Genomic DNA, 19,234 nt, shown 5'->3' with positions numbered 1-19,234 from the left:
AGTAAAAGTCCCGGATTTAGCCAGCCGGCTAATTTTCAACACTATAGGGGTCGTTCCACAAAATGAGTGCCATTTGTGCACCAATTCTCATCGACGGGGTTGCAGTGGAGCAGGTTGAGAGCTTCAAGTTCCTTGGTGTCCACATCAACAACAAACGAACATGGTCCAAACACACCAAGACAGTCATGAAGAGGGCACGACAAAGCCTATTCCCCTCAAGAAAATAAAAATATTTGGCATGGGTCCTGAGATCCTCAAAAGGTTCTACAGCTGCAACATCGAGAGCATCCTGGCTGGTTGCATCACTGCCTGGTACGGCAATTGCTCAGCCTGTGACCGCAAGGCACTATAGAGGGTAGTGAGTACGGCCCAGTACATCACTGGGGCTATGCTACCTGCCATCCAGGACCTCTACACCAGGCAGTGTCAGAGGAAGGCCCTAAAAATTGTGAAATACTCCAGCCAACCTAGTCATAGACTGTTCTCTCTGCTACCGCATGGCAAGCGGTACCGGAGCGCCAAGTCTAGGTCCAAGAGGATCCTAAATAGCTTCTACCCCCAAGCCATAAGACTCCTGAACAGCTAATCAAATGGCTACCCAGACAATTTGCATTGCCCGTAGCGGGATTTCTTATTTTATTTTAATTTATTTTTTTACTTTTTAACTTTTACCCCTTTTTCTCCCCAATTTCATGGTATCCAATTGGTAGTTACAGTCTTGTCTCATCGCTGCAACTCCCGTACGGACTCGAGAGAGAGGCGAAGGTCGAGAGCCGCACAGAGCCGCGGGTCGTGGGCCGCACTGCTTCTTGACACAATGCCCACTTAACCCGGAAGCCAGCCGCACCAATGTGTCGGAGGAAACACCGTGAACCTGGCGACCGTCAGCGTGCACTGCGCCCGGCCCGCCACAGGAGTCGCTAGTGCGCAATGGGACAAGGACATCCGTACTGGCCAAACCCTCCCCTAACCCGTACGACGCTGGGCCAATTGTGTGCCACCCCATGGGTGGTAAAGGGATTGATTCAATATGCACATTGACAATGCCATCCCCACAGTGACTGTACGTACATAACCCAACCAGAAGCCATGGATCACAGGCAACATCCGCACTGAGCTAAATGCTACAGCGGCCGCGTTCAAGTAGCGGGACACTAATCCAGACGCTTATAAGAAATCCCACTATGGGGCCTCCCGAGTGGCGCAGTGGTTTAAGGCACTGCATTGCAGTGCTAGCTGTGCCTCTAGAGATTTTGGTTTAGAGTCCAGGCTATGGTTTAGAAACCAGGCTCTGTCGCGATTGGGCGTGCTCAATCCTCCTTTTCTTGTAGTCCACAATCATCTCCTTTGTCTTGATCACGTTGAAGGAGAGGTTGTTGTCCTTGCACCATATTGTCAGGTCTCTGGCCTCCTTTTAACCTTATTGTTTACATAATGTTGCTGTTACTGTCTCTTATGACCGAAAAGAACTTGTGGACATCAGAACAGCGATTACTCACCGAGTACTGGAAGAAACTTTTTCCTTTAACGAGTCAGACGAGAAGGATATCCTGCTTTCACTGGAACAGGCCCAGATCCCCACCTTTTGCGTGAAGAAAAGACCCAGGAAAAGGAGCCGCAGATCGGGCAGCTTTCGAAGAATCCGTTCTTCTTGCTAACGTGCAATCATTGGAAAATAAAATTGATGACCTATGATTAGATTATCCTACCAACTGGACATTAAAAACAAACATCTTATTTTTCACCGAGACGTGGCTGAACAACGATACGGACAATATACAGCTAGCGGAATTTTCCATGCACCGGCAGAACAGAGATGCTACCTCTGGTAAGACGAAGGGTGGCGGTGTGTGTCTATTTGTCAATAACAGCTGGTGTGCCATGTCTAATATTAAAGGAGTCTCGAGGTATTGCTTTCCTGGGGTAGAGTACCTTATGATAAGCTGTAGACCACACTATCAACCAAGAGAGTTCTCATCTATATTATTTGTATCTGTCTATTTACCGCCACAGAACGAAGCTGGCACTAAGACCGCTCTCAACCAACTGTATAAGCCCATAAGCAAAGAAGAAAATGCTGGTGATCTGCTTGAAACATGTTGGTATTACAGGGAGAGGTTGAAAATGTCAGTGAAGACACTTGCCAGTTGGTCGGCGCATGCTCGGAGTACACGTCCTGTTAATCCGTCTGGCTCTGCGGCCTTGTGAATGTTGACCTGTTTGAAGGTCTTACTCACATCGGTTGCGAAGAGCCTGATTATACAGTCATCCGGAACAGCTGATGCTCTCATGCATGTTTCAGTGTTACTTGTCTCGAAGTGAGCATATGAGTTATTTAGCTTGTCTGGTAGGCTCGTGTCACTGGGCAGCTCTCAGCTGTGCTTCCCTTTGTAGTCTGTAATAGTTTGCAAGCCCTGACACATCCGACGAGCGTCGGAGCCGGTGTAGTACGATTCAATCTTAGGAAGGGAAACCCAGCCGCGAGCTGACTAGTGACACGAGCCTACCACACCAGCTAAATGTCTTCTATGCTCGTGTTGAGGCAAGCAACACTGAACTATGCTTGAGAGCACCAGCTGTTCCGAACAACTGTGTGATCACGCTCTCTCTCTGCATTGTTGGGAAGGGCACATACGTAAGCATTTTGTCTGTGTCCCAAATGGCACCTTGTTCTTTATATAGTGCAGTACTTTTCACCAGAGCTTTATGGGAGGGAATAGGGTGGCATTTGGAATGCAACCTAACTGTATAACTTTGTGTCTCACAATGTGTTGCTTCAATTTGTTTCAGAAGCATATTTTTCCCAAACACAATTTCATATGGATACAGTGTTAACACAGTGGATTTACTCAGATATGTGAGAGACAGTCTGTGTGTGTGTGTGTGTGTGTGTGTGTGTGTGTGTGTGTGTGTGTGTGTGTGTGTGTGTGTGTTTTAAAAATAAATAGATAAGAGAGACTGAGAATAAATTATTTATTGAGCATTTGAAAAGCGTTGAGAGTTTCTTTCTGAGGAAGCAGCTGACTAACACAGAGTTCTAAATAGAGGCAAATGCTCCCTCTCTCCCCCCTTCTCTTTTTTTTGGAGGCACAAAAAGACGAGGTGTGTCTGTTTCGGACAGATGGGCTGCACTCTGAGTGTGGTTGTGCCTGCCGTTTAGTCAAACACAAACACACACACTTCCGCTAATCAGAATGCAGGGTAAGCAATAGCTATTTCTCTCCTCCGCTCCATCCCCCTCTCCTCCACTCCTCCGATGGATCCAGAGGGAGGAGAGGAATCACCTCCATTTATCCCTCCATCCCTGAGAGGAATAAACGGATCTTAGCCGCAGGGAGAGAGGGATTGGTGCAGAGCAGAGGGATGGAAGGAGGGATGTTAGCAAATAACAGAACAACAGAGAGAAGTAGGCCAATTAGAGCATATCCTCTGTCAAGGATGCAGACAAAGCATGGATATAGTACGTAACTTACTGAATGACTGCAGCCATCTTAATTCACAAACTATTATGGACTCTTCAATCTGAAAGTGTCTGCAGCTAAATCAGGCTATGTCAAGTCCACCATATGTACAGGTTTACTGGGCTCTTGTGAACACCTGTGTTGACATGCTGAGGTATTCAGACCCTGATAAACAATATACCGTGTTATTGAGTATTTTGTTGGTAAGAAGACAGACACCAGACAGACAGACAAACAGAAAGACATGTTGACAGCACAACGCTTTGTTTAGCAGATCTACAGCTGACCACTACTGCCAGCCTTTCACACACACACAAACAAACACACACATACACCCTGCGTGTAAAAAAAGAGATAAAAGAGAGACATACACACACTCATCCTCCCGTGTGACCTTATGGCTCAGTATAGTAGCACGAAAACGACTACAAACTGAAAGCTTCTCCATATTAAATCACTTCAGCTTAACAGTGGAGCCTCTATACACACAGACACAGGCAGACACACAAGAACACTATATAATACAAAAGTATTTGGACACCCGTTCAAATTAGTGGATTCAGCTATTTCAGCCACACCCGTTGCTGACAGGTGTATAAAATCGAGCACACAGCCATGTAATCTCCATAGAGAAAAATTGTCAGTAGAATGGCCCATACTGAAGAGCTCAGTGACTTTCAACGTGGCACAGTCATAGGATGCCACCTTTCAAAGAAGTCAGTTCATCAAATGTCTTCCCTGCTAGAGCTGCCCCACTCAACTGTAAGTGCAGCTATTGTTAAGTGGAAACGTCTAAGAGCAACAACGGCTCAGCCGCGAAGTGGTAGGCCACACAAGTTCACAGAACGGGACTTCCGAGTACTGAAGCGCGTAAAAATATCTGTCCTCGGTTGCAACACTCACTACGGAGTTCCAAACTGCCTCTTGAAGTAACGTCAGCACAAGAACTGTTTGTCGGGAGCTTCATGAAATGGGTTTCCATGGCCGAGCAGCCGCACGCAACCCGTGCAATGTCAAGCATCGGCTGGAATGGTGTAAAGCTCGCCGCCGCGTTCTCTGGAGTGATGAATCACTCTTCACCATCTGGCAGTCTGACGGACTAATCTGGGTTTGGCGGATGCCAGGAGAATGCTACCTGCCCCAATGCATAGTGCCAAATGTAAAGTTTGTTGGAGGAGGAATAATTGTCTGGGGCAGTTTTTTTTATGGTTCGGGCTAAGCTCCTTAGTTCCAGTGAAGGGAAATCTTAACACTACAGCATACAACATTCAAGACGATTCTGTGCCTCCAACTTCGTGGTAACAGTTTGGAGAAGGCCCTTTCCTGTTTCAGCATGACAATGCTCCCGTGCACAAAGTGAGGTCCATACATAAATGGTTTGTTGAGATCGGCGTGGAAGAACTTGACTGGCCTGCACAGAGCCCTGACCTCAACCCATCAAACACCTTTGGGATGAATTAGAACGCCTACTGCGAGTCCCCGACCTCACTAATGTTCTTGTAAGCAAGTCCCCGCAGCAGTGTTCCAACATCTAGTGGAAAGCCTTCCCAGAAGAGTGGAGGCTGTTATAGCAGCAAAGGGGGACCAATTCCATATTAATGCCCATGATTTTGGAAAGAGATGTTTAACGAGCAGGTGTCCACATACTTTGGGTCATGTAGTGTATGTCTAGGCTACAGAAATTGGTTCAATTATGGACTAAAATAAATGTGTTAAATAAATAAATGAAGAATATTGAATATTGCAGAATATTGAATATTGTATATAAATGTATTTTCGTTTAATCTAGTTTTTACACCATCCATTAACACCAACCATTCACTATAAAACATTTGTTTATCAACAAAAAAGCTAGGCAAAAATAATAGGTTTAAAAATAAGTGCGCCTAAAACATTTATTTCAAATAACCTAAAAATACAACAAAATAAGAGTATGCCACATGACAATGCAGTGCTATAGAAACAAGTTCATAAACAAATTGTCCAAGAATGTGCTTAGTGGTCTGGTCTCATACATAAGGATTTGGAGTCATTGAAAGGGTGGGACGAATGCGAACACACCAAGCTTCCTGATCTCTTGGGCGTAGTCGGTGCTGTTCAATTATTTTTGTCGCACTATGGGAAGCATTTGTATTTTTCACCAAATGGCCTGTTTCATGTGAAAGAAGCAACCCCAGTTGTGAGTCCCAGGAAGCACCTTCATAAAGGCTTTAAAAGCAGCTGTCTCTAAGTCAGTCACAACTTGGTCAGTTTCTTCCTGGGTCTTCAGGCTTCTCTCCTTCAGGCCATTCATCACCTTTCAGAGCATTGTCTGGGATATCGTTGTGTTCTCCATATAACTTGGAAATAACCCCATCAGTGAGGGTTATGCGACCACGGCATTTGAAAGCATCATATTCGGTGCACTTCCAGAATAACTTATTTGTGGCGTTCGTTCCCATCTGTAGGTGTAGCCTTCATTCACCAGGATAATATTTCAAATAAAATCAAATTTTATTTGTCACATACACATGGTTAGCAGATGTTAATGCGAGTGTAGCGAAATGCTTGTGCTTATAGTTCCGACAATGCAGTAATAACCAACAAGTAATCTAACCTAACAATTCCACAACTACTACCTTATACACACACGTGTAAAGGGATGAAGAATATGTACATAAAGATACATGAATGAGTGATGGCACAGCACGGCATAGGCAAGATGCAGTAGATGGTATAGATTACAGTCTATACATATGAGATGAGTAATGTAGGGTATATAAACATAAAGTGGCATAGTTTAAAGTGGCTAGTGATACATTTATTACATAAAGATGGTAAGATGCAGTAGATGATATGGAGTACAGTATATACATATGAGATGAGTAATGTAGGGTATGTAAACATTATATTAAGTGGCATTGTTTAAAGTGGCTAGTGATACATTTTTACATAATTTCCATCAATTCCCATTATTAAAGTGGCTGGAGTTGAGACAGTATGTTGGCAGCGGCCACTAAATGTTAGTGGTGGCTGTTAAACAGTCTGATGGCCTTGATTTTCAGTCTCTCGGTCCCTGTTTTGATGCACCTGTACTGATCTCGCCTTCTGGATGATAGCGGGGTGAACAGGCAGTGGCTCGGATGGTTGTTGTCCTTGATGATCTTTATGGCCTTCCTGTGACATCGGGTGGTGTAGGTGTCATGGAGGGCAGGTAGTTTGCCCCCGGTGATGCAATGTGCAGACCTCACTACCCTCTGGAGAGCCTTACGGTTGTGGGCGGAGCAGTTGCCGTACCAGGCGGTGATACAGCCCGACAGGATGCTCTCGATTGTGCATCTGTAGAAGTTTGTGAGTGCTTTTGGTGACAAGCCGAATTTCTTCAGCCTCCTGAGGTTGAAGAGGCGCTGCTGCGCCTTCTTCACAACGCTGTCTGTGTGGGTGGACCAATTCAGTTTGTCCGTGATGTGTACACCGAGGAACTTAAAACTTTCCACCTTCTCCACTACTGTCCCGTCGATGTGGATAGGGGGGTGCTTCCTCTGCTGTTTCCTGAAGTCCACAATAATCTCCTTTGTTTTGTTGACGTTGAGGTTATTTTCCTGACACCACACTCCGAGGGCCCTCACCTCCTCCCTGTAGGCCGTCTCGTCGTTGTTGGTAATCAAGCCTACCACTGTAGTGTCGTCCGCAAACTTGATGATTGAGTTGGAGGCGTGCATGGCCACGCAGTCGTGGGTGAACAGGGAGTACAGGAGAGGGCTCAGAACGCACCCTTGTGGGGCCCCAGTGTTGAGGATCAGCGGGGTGGAGATGTTGTTTCCTACCCTCACCACCTGGGGGCGGCCCGTCAGGAAGTCCAGGACCCAGTTGCACAGGGCGGGGTCGAGACCCAGGGTCTCGAGCTTGATGACGAGTTTGGAGGGTACTATGGTGTTAAATGCTGAGCTGTAGTCGATGAACAGCATTCTCACATAGGTATTCCTCTTGTCCAGATGGGTTAGGGCAGTGTGCAGTGTGGTTGCGATTGCGTCGTCTGTGGACCTATTGGGTCGGTAAGCAAATTGGAGTGGGTCTAGGGTGTCAGGTAGGGTGGAGGTGATATGGTCCTTGACTAGTCTCTCAAAGCACTTCATGATGACGGAAGTGAGTGTTTAGCTCAGTTACCTTAGCTTTCTTGGGAACAGGAACAATGGTGACCCTCTTGAAGCATGTGGGAACAGCAGACTGGGATAAGGATTGATTGAATATGTCCTTAAACACACCAGCCAGCTGGTCTGCGCATGCTCTGGGGACGCGGCTGGGAATGCCGTCTGGGCCTGCAGCCTTGCGAGAGTTAACACGTTTAAATGTTTTACTCAACTCGGCTGCAGTGAAGGAGAGCCCGCAGGTTTTGGTAGCGGGCTGTGTCAGTGGCACTGTATTGTCCTCAAAGCGAGCAAAAAAGTTATTTAGTCTGTCTGGGAGCAAGACATCCTGGTCCGCGACGGGGCTGGTTTTCTTTTTGTAATCTGTGATTGACTGTAGACCCTGCCACATACCTCTTGTGTCTGAGCTGTTGAATTGCGACTCTACTTTGTCTCTATACTGGCACTTAGCTTGTTTGATTGCCTTGCGGAGGGAATAGCTACACTGTTTGTATTCAGTCATGTTTCCGGTCACCTTGCCCCTGATTAAAAGCAGTGGTTCACGCTTTCAGTTTCACGCGAATGCTGCCATCAATCCACGGTTTCTGGTTTGGGAATGTTTTAATCGTTGCTGTGGGTACGACATTGTCAACGCACTTTCTACAGAACTCGCTCACTGAATCAGCGTATTCGTCAATGTTGTTGTTGGACGCAATGCGGAACATATCCAAATCCACGTGATCGAAGCAGTCTTGAAGCGTGGAATCAGATTGGTCGGACCAGCGTTGAACAGACCTGAGCGCGGGAGCTTGCTGTTTTAGTTTCTGTTTGTAGGCTGGAAGCAACAAAATGGAGTCGTGGTCAGCTTTTCCGAAAGGAGGGCGGGGGGGGGGCCGTATATGCGTCGCGGAAGTTAGTATAATAATGATCCAAGGTTTTACCAGCCCTGGTAGCACAATCGAAATGCTGATAGAATTTAGGGATTTTTGTTTTCAGATTAGCCTTGTTAAAATCCCCAGCTACGATGAATGCAGCCTCAGGGTGTGTGGTTTCCAGTTTACATAAAGTCAGATAAAGTTCGTTCAGGGCCATCGATGTGTCTGCTTGGGGGGGAATATATACGGCTGTGATTATAATCTAAGAGAATTCCCTTGGTAGATAATGCGTACGACATTTGATTGTGAGGAATTCTAAATCAGGTGAACAGAATGACTTGAGTTCCTGTATGTTGTTATGATCACACCACGTCTCGTTAATCATAAGGTATACCCCCCCAACCCCTTTTCTTACCAGCAAGATGTTTGTTTCTGTCGGCGCGATGCGTGAAGAAACCAGCTGGCTGCACCGACTCCGTTAGCGTCTCTCGAGTGAGCCATGTTTCCGTGAAGCAAAGAACGTTACAGTCTCTGATGTCTCTCTGGAATGTTACCCTTGCTCGGATTTCATCCAGACCAGACCAGAAGATTGCTTCGTTTGCCCCTTTTACGGCGTTGTTGTTTAGGGTCGCCGGCTGGGATCAGATCCATTGTACTGGAGGGAAGGCAAAACACAGGATCCGCTTCGGGAGAGTCATATTTCTGGTTGTAATGACGGTGAGTGGACGTTGCTCTTATATTCAGTAGTTCCTCCCGACTGTATGTAATGAAACCTAAGATTATCTGGGGTACCAATGTAAGAAATAACACATAAAAAAACAAAATACTGCATAGTTTCCTAGGAACGCGAAGCGAGGCGGCCATCTCTGTCGGCGCCGGAAGTAGAAGACGCACAGAGAGGATAAATTCAGGTTCCATTGCTTGTTCTGACATCCTCTAATAAGCTGACCACGTAAATTTAAGAATCTGTGTTATTCAATTATTGCACCCACACTGCTCGTGCACGTCAACGAGCGTCTACGTTGCCAAGGGCTAAAATAGCAGTCATTCTTATTTCTGACGCAGATCGTGCTGCAAGTCCTGCCTCTCCCATCTCCTCATTGGTTTATAGAAGCAGGTACCCACGTGCCATCTCCTCATTGGTTATATTATCATTGGTTATGTTATTATACCCAGGTGGGTGATTGAAAGACAAACTGTTTTGCCGGTAGTTGTGGTAATACTACGAAAGTTTAGATGCCAATCACCATATAAGTTCAAAGATGAAAAAGCCTGGATGGAGGAGAGATGACGAGAAACGATTTGGTTGACCGTTTTATGTGTGGATTAATTTTCAGAGTAGAGGACCTTGTGCATTTTCAGGTAAAATAACAACCTAATGTTTATATCCCAGGACAAATTAGCTAGCAACAGCAAGCTAGCTAAATAGGAGAAATTAGCTAGCAAGTGAAAGCTAATTAGCTAAATTGCCATAAATGTTTAATGCTTTTCGACCTGTCCCCAAATTAATGTCATTGGTTCAGAGTTTGTTTTGATATTTTAACCTGCGTGTCGTGATCGCATTTGGTGTAGGGGGACAAAATATATTTATGCACGATGTCGCACGCGCGCAGCCGGTATGGGTTCCGTGTAAGAATAACGAATGCTGAGGGTAGCAGTGCAAGATCTTCTTAAGCAGAATATTTGGATTATTAGCAGAAGATTATTAGCATATGAACGATTTGCAATTCGATTGCTGGACTATTGAAGCCATCCAACCAAACCATTTATTCAGATCTGGCTGTTCAAAGAAGATAGTTTCAAAGGTAATCAATTGGACATAGTTATTGTTAATTAGCAGCATACGGCGTACATTTGCATTCATTCAGTTAAAAAATACTAAAATAGTTTTCTTTAGTTTGTGTGCATATTATTATTTTACATTTAAGTATGACCTCCTAAAACTAGAACTGTATTTTGGGCCTCATGGAAATGTAAAATGTCAATACATTCTAAAACATTTTACTTGTCCAAAATCGTGCTGAAATAAAACACTTTTCGATCCTTGTATTAATGGCAGTGTTGTTTGCCTATCAATATAGTAAGCATTTATCTGTGAAAGTAGACATCGAATTTGAACCCCGTTTCAACAAATCATCATCTGATTCAGAAAATGATTTCCAGAATGACAGTAAAGTGAACAGCTGTTGTGATAGCACGCAAGGTTTTTCTAGAATGTCTCAGACGTTACGAAAAGGATAGTCCAAACTACACAGGGTAAAAATGTTGGCCTTTAGCATTTTTAAACAGGTTCAAAAGCAAAAGAGCTTTATTTTCTTGTAATGCATTTTATTCAATGGCTTCACCGAAGTGTCCTCAAGCCAGGGTTGGGTGGCACTTCACAACATTCCAATGTTATAGTCTTGTGAATTTCTCATGCATATTTTTTGATTGAAAGTGGGAACAAATTGGAGAGATGGACAAATAACGTTAGTGATTTCAAAACAAAATAGACTACATTTTCATTCAAATTATAAAGACATGAGGTGAATATCAAAAAAGTTTTAAAAGATGTCTTTGCCTTAAAGTTGTACCTCGGATTAATATTTTATATAATGGCCTATACAGTAAACTCAAAATATGGTATTCTGTTGTTTTGAAATAGGCTACGTTTTCCATATCATAATGAGACTCAATGAAACGACACAGGCCAAATGGATTTTGTGATGTTTTCGTATATTAAATTGACTTATTAGACTGTTAAATGTAGGGTAAAAGTCAGATATTTTATATAAACATTGGATTTCCGTGGTCTGAATTTCATTATAATTTTTGCTTTCAGTAGGTAGGCCTACCCATGTGTCTCTCCTCTCTCTGAAAGCCTGCTCACTGATGTCAATACCAATGCTGATAATTGTGACTTGATTGAATTGGAACGATGTGAATAATGATAATGATAGTGAGAGCCTATTATAGACTAACCCTTTAATCATAGGCTATTGTTACTTTGTGTCTCTAAAATCACAATGTTTCCATTTCTATAGTCATGTGACAGAGTATTTATTTTTATTGAAACCTCCAAATGTTGGCTTTTTACCAGATCCATTTTTTCTGCATTAAAATGTTTTATTTTCATTAGTGAACAAAATTCAGTATGCTATAGCCTGTAGATAATTTCTGCCCATATGAACACATGTATTTTAGGCCATATTAAGAACAGCTATGCTTGATTTAATGAAAAGCAGCTAACAGACACAAAATTTCACATTCTTCAATAAAAGACTCATAAACAGAAACAGGAAATAGTCTCCACAGCTGGCTTCACAGTTTCCCCGCAAAAAAAGGCCTACAAGAAAACTCAATGTATCTCCATAAAGTTGAGTGAACGAGGGGGTCTGTGCGCTGCGTAGTACCGTCCACAAAATGGCAAGCAACACACTACACACATCCTACTGTGACCGTCCAACTCAGCATAGTAGCACAAAACCGTCCACAAACTGAAAGCTTCTCCATATTAAATCTCTTCAGCTTAGCAGTGGGGACTTTACTGTGATCTGTTCTCTACTCACACACACACCCCAATCTGTCTTCGTGGAGTTCCTGGAATCACAGCTACACCAAACCGGTATTAAAACATGACAAGGTGTGGGCCACAATGGATCTTGCCATTAGTCTGTTTAAGAAAGTGTGTCATCCTGCCAAAAAGCATGTCATACCAAACGGTGTCCCCCTCCAAAACACCCCACTAGAAAACCATGATCTTTGACCCTACCTGTTTGTCCTTGTCCTTGGACTTTCCACTGCCGCTGACCCGGGAGGAAGTGACATCACGGGGGATGACAGAGATCTGGTGCAGTGGCATGTTCATCCCCGCGCAGCCCACCGGACTGGTCGGGCTCACACACACACTTCCTGTCTCGCTGGCATGACGGGCTGAATCGCTACTCCCAGGCTACACTGCTCTGGAGAGGAGAATAAGTAGAAAGAGGAGATACAGGTTTAGACATACAGCACATAAATAACACTACTCACATTTATTTTCACAAGATATGCATTTATTTTTTGTAGACATTTTCTTTTCTTTCCTCCAACAGTATGACTGGTCTGGTTCTGGAACTGTGGGTGGCTAATCAGAGTGATGATAACACATTGACAGAGAAAAGAGTCGGAACAGCCCATGCTGTGAAGTCTATAAAAACTATTGTCTGAAAATAGAATAATAGCACATTGATCGAGAGGGAGAGAATGAACCACGGTCTGAATAGAACATAACACACTGACTGTCCACATTGACAAAGGTCTGAATTAGAGCTGGGTGATACGGACAAAAATCTATATTGCGATAAATTGCCTAAATTGATGCGATGACGACAAAAAGAACGATATGTATATAACAATGTCCACCACAGAGGTCATTTCCATGTTAAAGGACCCATGAGCACTAAACATCACCCAGAAAAAGTCTGAAAAGGTATTATAAAAACATCAAAACACAATAATGTTGAATTCAAGACCCCTACCAACTAATATCAACACTTATAATAAGAATTTGTTCTTAACTGACTTGCCAAATTAAATAAAGAGTAAACACAAATAATAATATTTAGTTTGGGATAACATTTTCTGCCTTCTGTAAGTTCAATAAACATTGCCTTGTGCTGTGAAGGCTGAACCACAGTCAATCAATCAAATGTATTTTATATACCCCTTTTGACAACAGTAGTTGTCACAAAGTGCAGCACCATGATAACACAACAACAGGGAGGGAGGGAAGAGGTAGAAGACAGGAAGATGGTGAGGATGAGGGGTATTGATGCATCACTAATCTAGTGCTGTCTGGAAGTAGAGGTGGGTTCTCTCTCAGTAAAGGTTAGGGATATCTCAGGGGACTATAGGGGTTTCTGGTATTCTCTCCCTCAGATCCCAAGGACATTATAGACAGTGAGGACAAGACACAGGGAGACTAACAAGGGGACCTGATACCATCACAGACAGATGAATTACATACCAGGGCTTTCCATTAAGGAAAGGCTTTCCATTATGTAATGAGAGAGAAGGAGAGCAGGAGAGAGGGAGACAGAGAAAGAGAGATGGGGCAGACTGAAGGAGGGTGGAGAGATGGAGAGGGATAGAGAGAAAGAAAAAGATAGACAGTGAAAGAGAGACCTCCAACATGCAAATGCTTATGAGCTTATCTCCAGTGTGAGACAGTGAGTCCAGAGAAATGTCTGCACAAACCACTGTTTCCCCTACACACTAGTGCTACATGGACACTGACCCAGCCTTCACCATCCTACACACACACACACACACACACACACACACACACACACACACACACACACACACACACACAAAGCCAGGCTTTATGCAGATACAGGGACAAGGTCATGTGTTTGTAGGCAGTACTGCCATTTTGTTTCACCTCTGTTTGGACCGCTGTAGACCCCAGCAGCATTATGAGATATACACACACACGTGTTGGCCCTAGCCCTACTTCACATATCGCTTGCTTATCACTAGATAACAATTTATAGTTGAACAGAATCTGCTAGAAAGATAATGTACTCATACAATTTGAATTATCTGCAAAAGAACAGGCCTTAATCAATATACTGTAGCTATTACTTCACCAATATAGCCAACTGAACAAGCAGAGGACTGAAGCCTTTACAGAAGTAAGCCTGGTTCTAAACTAATCTTTAGGCCTGTAGGTGGGGCCTAAAATAGAGATTGTACTAAATATTTCAACTCCATGTGGGTTACATTTACGTTCTGGACAATCAATGATACTGTATATGTCTGGGCCATCACTGTTTCGGTAACCATCTGGCCAATCAATAACTTCCTGAAAAGGTCTGATCGGTCAGAAATTAACCTTGTTGCCATGGCACCAGCTACAGAGGTCATTATGACTGGAGGCTTGTTCGGTTTTACAATAACATGCTGAAACACACAAAAGAGAGTGCGAGTGGGCTCTGATTTCTGTCAGCACGCACAGTCACACACACTGCTTGAGTCTAATGATTCATACACCATTCCCACTTGGCACAGACGTCATTTCACCCCAGGTGGTGAAGGTAGGAAACCACACCTCCACCCCGCTGATCCTCAACACTGGGGCCTCACAAGGGTGCATGCTCAGTCCACTCCTGTACTCCCTGTTCACCCATGACTGCGTGGCCAAGCACGCATCCAACTCAATCATCAAGTTTGCGGATGACAACAGTAGTAGGCTTGATTACCAACAATGATGAGACGGCCTACAGGGAGGAGGTGAGGGCTCTGGGAGTGTGGTGCCAGGAAGACAACCTCACACTCAACGTCAACAAAACAAAGGAGCTGATTGTGGACTTCAGGAAACAGCAGAGGGAGCACTCCCCCATCCACATCGACGGGACCGTAGTGGAGAAGGTGGAAAGCTTCAAGTTCCTCGGCGTACACATCACGGACAAACTGACCAAAAATGGTCAACTCAGACAGACAGTGTGGTGAAGAAGGCGCAACACCTAAAATCCTCACAAACTTTTACAGATGCACAATCGAGAGCATCCTGTCGGGCTGTATCAGCGCTTGATTCGGCCAATGCACCGCCCGCAACCACACGACTCTCCAGAGGGTAGTGCGGTCTGCCCAACGCATCACCGGTCTGCCCAACAAACTACCTGCCCTCCAGGACACCGACAGCACCCAATGTCACAGAAAGGCCAAAAGGATCATCAAGGACAACAACCACCCGAGCCACTGCCTGTTCACCCCACTATCATCCAGAAGGTGAGGTCAGTACAGGTGAATCAAAGCTGAGACAGAGAGACGGAAAAATAGCTTCTGTCTCAAGACCATCAGACTGTTAAATAGCCATCACTAGCACATAAAGGCTGCTGTCTATATACATAGACTTAAAATCACTGGCCACTTTAATAAATAGAACACTAGAACCTTTAATAATTTACCCATCTCATCTCATAATTTACCCATCGTCTATCTATTTTTATATTCTTAATTCCATTCCTTTACTGGATTTGTGTGTATTGGGTATATGTTGTGGAATTGTTAGATATTATTGCACTGTCGGAGCTAGAAGCGCAAGGATTTAGCTACACCCACAATTACATCTCCTAAACACATGTATATCTTCATTTAACATTTCATATTTATTTTTATTAGGCAAGTCAGTTTAGAACAAATTCTTATTTACATTGACGACCTTGCCTTGTTCAGAGGCAGAATGACAGATGTTTACCTTGTCAGCTCAGGGATTCGATCTAGCAACCTTTCGGTTACTGGCCCAACGCTCTAACCAGTAGGCTACCTGCCGCCCCAAAATATGTATGTGTACATGACCAATAAAATGTTATTTTATTTCGTTTTAATTTACATTTGGTTGAGCTGTCACCATGTCATTGGATTTAGGTTAAAGGTTTGGTGAAAAAAACTATTTCCTTACGTTGAGGACTTTTTGCAAATACAATCAATTTTCCACATTGATTCAGTCAGTTTTTGCACAGTGGGTTGTGTCTTGCTGCGAGTTTTTAATAAGTGATTGACAAGTTCGCCGCCATTGGACTCTGGAGCAGTGGAAACGCGTTCTCTGGAGTGATGAAACATGCTTCACCATCTGGCAGTCCGACGGACGAATCTGGGTTTGGCGGATGCCAGGAAAACGCTACCTGCCCCAATGCATAGTGCCAACTGTAAAATTTAGTGGAGGAGGAGTAATGGTCTGGGGCCATTTTTTATGGTTCGGGCTAGTCCCTTTAGTTCCAGTGAAGGAAAATCTTAACGCTACAGCATACAATGACATTCTAGACAATTCTGTGCTTCCAATTTTGTGACGAAGGTTTGGGGAAGGCCTTTTCCTGTTTCAGCATGACAATGCCCCGTGCACAAAGCGAGGTCCATACAGAAATGGTTTGTCGAGATCGGTGTGGAAGAACATGACTGGCCTACACAGAGCCATGACCTCAACCCTGTCTAACACCTTTGGGATGAATTGGAACGCCCACTGCGAGGCCAGGCCTAATCGGCCAACATCAGCGCACGACCTCACTAATGCTCTTGTGGCTGAATGTAAGCAAGTCTCCGCAGCAATGTTCCAACATCTAGGGGAAAGTCCTCCCAGAAGAGTGGAGGCTGTTATAGCAGAAAAGGGGGGACCAACTCCATATTAATGCCCATGATTTTGTAATGAGATGTTCGACGAGCAGGTGTCCACATACTTTTGGTCATGTAGTGTATCTAAATCAGGCCCAAAGAAATCCTGCACCCCCCGCCAAAAAATATTTCTGCCGTCTCGAACTGTAGCCTACAGCGCATTTTCTATATTAGCGGGTTAGGACCTGGTGCAGGCCTCATATGTTCTCTTTTTCCACATATAGGTTGTGCGGTTGTGGATGAGTTATTATCAATTGCAGGTGGGTGCGGGTGAAAAAACAGCTGCCCGCACCACTAACCCATTGATTCTTAAAGAATATAAGTTATAAATGCCTCATGAGTTCGTTCAACTGTCAAACCCAATCAGAACCTAAAATATAAGCTTGTTTTACTCCAATGTTGTAAACAATGTAAATAAACATTTTATAGCCTCAAAACTCTCTCTCCCTCCTCTCCCCTCATCATATCCACAACAACAGAATTAATAAATGAATAAAGAGTGTGTTCTCACTAATCGTTAGCTCACTGGAGTCAACGAACCTTACAGATACATTTTTATAATATCATAATAGACACAGGTATATATTGGAGTACAGTAATAACAATCACACATCTTTCATTATAAGTTTCCAATGATACCACCGACTGGTATTGGACACGTGTGTCAGCCTGTAAACCTTATTGATGGTCCAACACAAACTGAACTGTGTGAAGGGACACACAGTTCAGTCCAGAATATCTTCAGATAACAAACTTTCATCAAAAGGCAATACAGGCTGGTTGTGACAATAACTGAATACCACCTCTGTTTACACGCTTCATAAAGTCCCGTTGTGTGTGCGTGCGTGTTATGCTTTCCGAACATCCCACATCTACTGTCTGTGTCTGGGAAAAATGGAACTAAAATGGTCTGTGGGAAAACAGTCAGAAAATTCTAACTGATTATTCTGCTGAGGTGAATTGTTTTTACGAAACCATTGATAAACTGATTACAAACATTGACGCAACCTTTCCACCTGTGAGATCTAAACCTGGCCTCGGTGTATACAACCCAGTTCTTTCTCTGCTGCAGGCCCTTGTACTTTCATTATAATAGGAATGTTTCTCCGTAGAGGCCTGTAAGAATGGAACCTGTATAAAGCTCTAGCTCTGGTAGTTCCAGTCAACAGTGATTTCATTGCAGCCATGAGCAAGGTCTTGAATAAATCTTTCCCTTATGGATTTAAATTTAAAGACAGTACTATGCTGTTTATCAAGTCTCCAGATCTGTTGTGTAAAAATCTATTTCAAATGTATTTTAATGAGCCAACCTGGATAAAAGGTATGTTAAATCAAATGTACACCTACATGATACATAAATTAAGCGTCCACCCATGAAATTATCTTTCAAAACAGAACTGCTGTATAAATCTACACATCCATGACGAATGAAAAGGCCTCCTGTGTAAAGCGGTAACTGCTACTTCAGGGCGACAAAACAGGCAGCCTGAGCCCTTGAAGGACCACAAAGGCCGTAATGACATGATCAACCAGAGAATGGTAAGGTACAGTACATCATCAGCCAGAAAATGGTAAGGTACAGTACATCATCAACCAGAGAATGGTAAGGTACAGTACATCATCAACCAGAGAATGGTAAGGTACAGTACATCATCAACCAGAGAATGGTAAGGTACAGTACATCATCAACCAGAGAATGGTAAGGTACAGTACATCATCAAAAAGAGATAATACTCCCGATCCATTCCAGCTGAGCCGGCACTTCTGCCAAGGTGATATATCGGGGTTGTCAACTGTTTCCAGTTTCATTGCGTACCAATACCATTCAGCTCAGCCACCATGTGTGGTAAGTGCTCTGGCACAAAATGTCAGCTGTGGAATGGGATGAGTTATCCCCATATAGCCCTAATGTGAAGTGCTTTGAGGCTTTGTCAAAAGCGCTATATAAAAATGCAACCAACTACCTAGTGCCATCAGCCACCGCCTAGCTCCTATCTCTGTTGTGTGCTTCAGAGGGGCTTTGCAAACAGCCTACATTCCAACCACCACAGTTCTTTACACTGCAGGCACAGCAAGGTCTGACATCCTCCACAGAGAGAGAGAAGCTATTCCAGAGCATCAATATTCATTCTCCCTATGGAGGCTGATAGACAGACATAGTGGAGCACAGAGCACAGCAGGGATAGATTGAGTTACTGTAGGGAACAGTAGAGAGGCAGACATAGTGCAGCTCAGAGCAGGGCATGGTTAGATTGAGTTACTGTAGGGAACAGTAGAGAGGCAGACATAGTGCAGCTCAGAGCAGGGCATGGTTAGATTGAGTTACTGTAGGGAACAGTAGAGAGGCAGACATAGTGCAGCTCAGAGCAGGGCATGGTTAGATTGAGTTAGAAGACAGAGGGTAAACCAGAACAACACGAATACCGGACTGTATTACATCCATTGCATTACAGGCCTGAGTCATTCCACCTCAAAATGCACAATAAAGAAATGATTTCTGTTGTTAGAAACAGTTAAGATTAGCATTCCTGAAACATTACCTTGTTGAAATATAATTTGATCTCTGAGAAATTAAGCTAAACTGAATGAGTAAGACATGGGGAATCCAACAGAATTAACAATAGCCACCCAAAGACCCCTCCAGGCAGATTCCACCCTC

The 19,234-nt window shown here is 43.9% G+C and overlaps 1 protein-coding gene across 5 annotated transcripts in view; it reads right to left on the bottom strand.

Annotated features, from left to right (window-relative positions):
* The window catches only part of LOC129859393 (E3 ubiquitin-protein ligase MARCHF8-like), a 129,586-nt gene that overhangs the window by 87,455 nt on the left and 22,897 nt on the right, over positions 1–19,234 (bottom strand). For all 5 annotated transcript variants that reach the window (XM_055929132.1, XM_055929142.1, XM_055929152.1 and 2 more), the window contains exon 2: positions 12,194–12,383. In XM_055929132.1, coding sequence (XP_055785107.1) covers positions 12,194–12,289 — 96 coding nt within the window. In that variant the 5' untranslated portion in view covers positions 12,290–12,383. The remainder of the gene's footprint in view (positions 1–12,193; positions 12,384–19,234) is intronic.

The sequence above is a fragment of the Salvelinus fontinalis genome, chromosome 1 (genome assembly GCF_029448725.1).
Source record: "Salvelinus fontinalis isolate EN_2023a chromosome 1, ASM2944872v1, whole genome shotgun sequence".
NCBI lineage: Eukaryota > Metazoa > Chordata > Actinopteri > Salmoniformes > Salmonidae > Salvelinus > Salvelinus fontinalis.
This window is presented reverse-complemented; position numbering and strand designations above follow the sequence as displayed.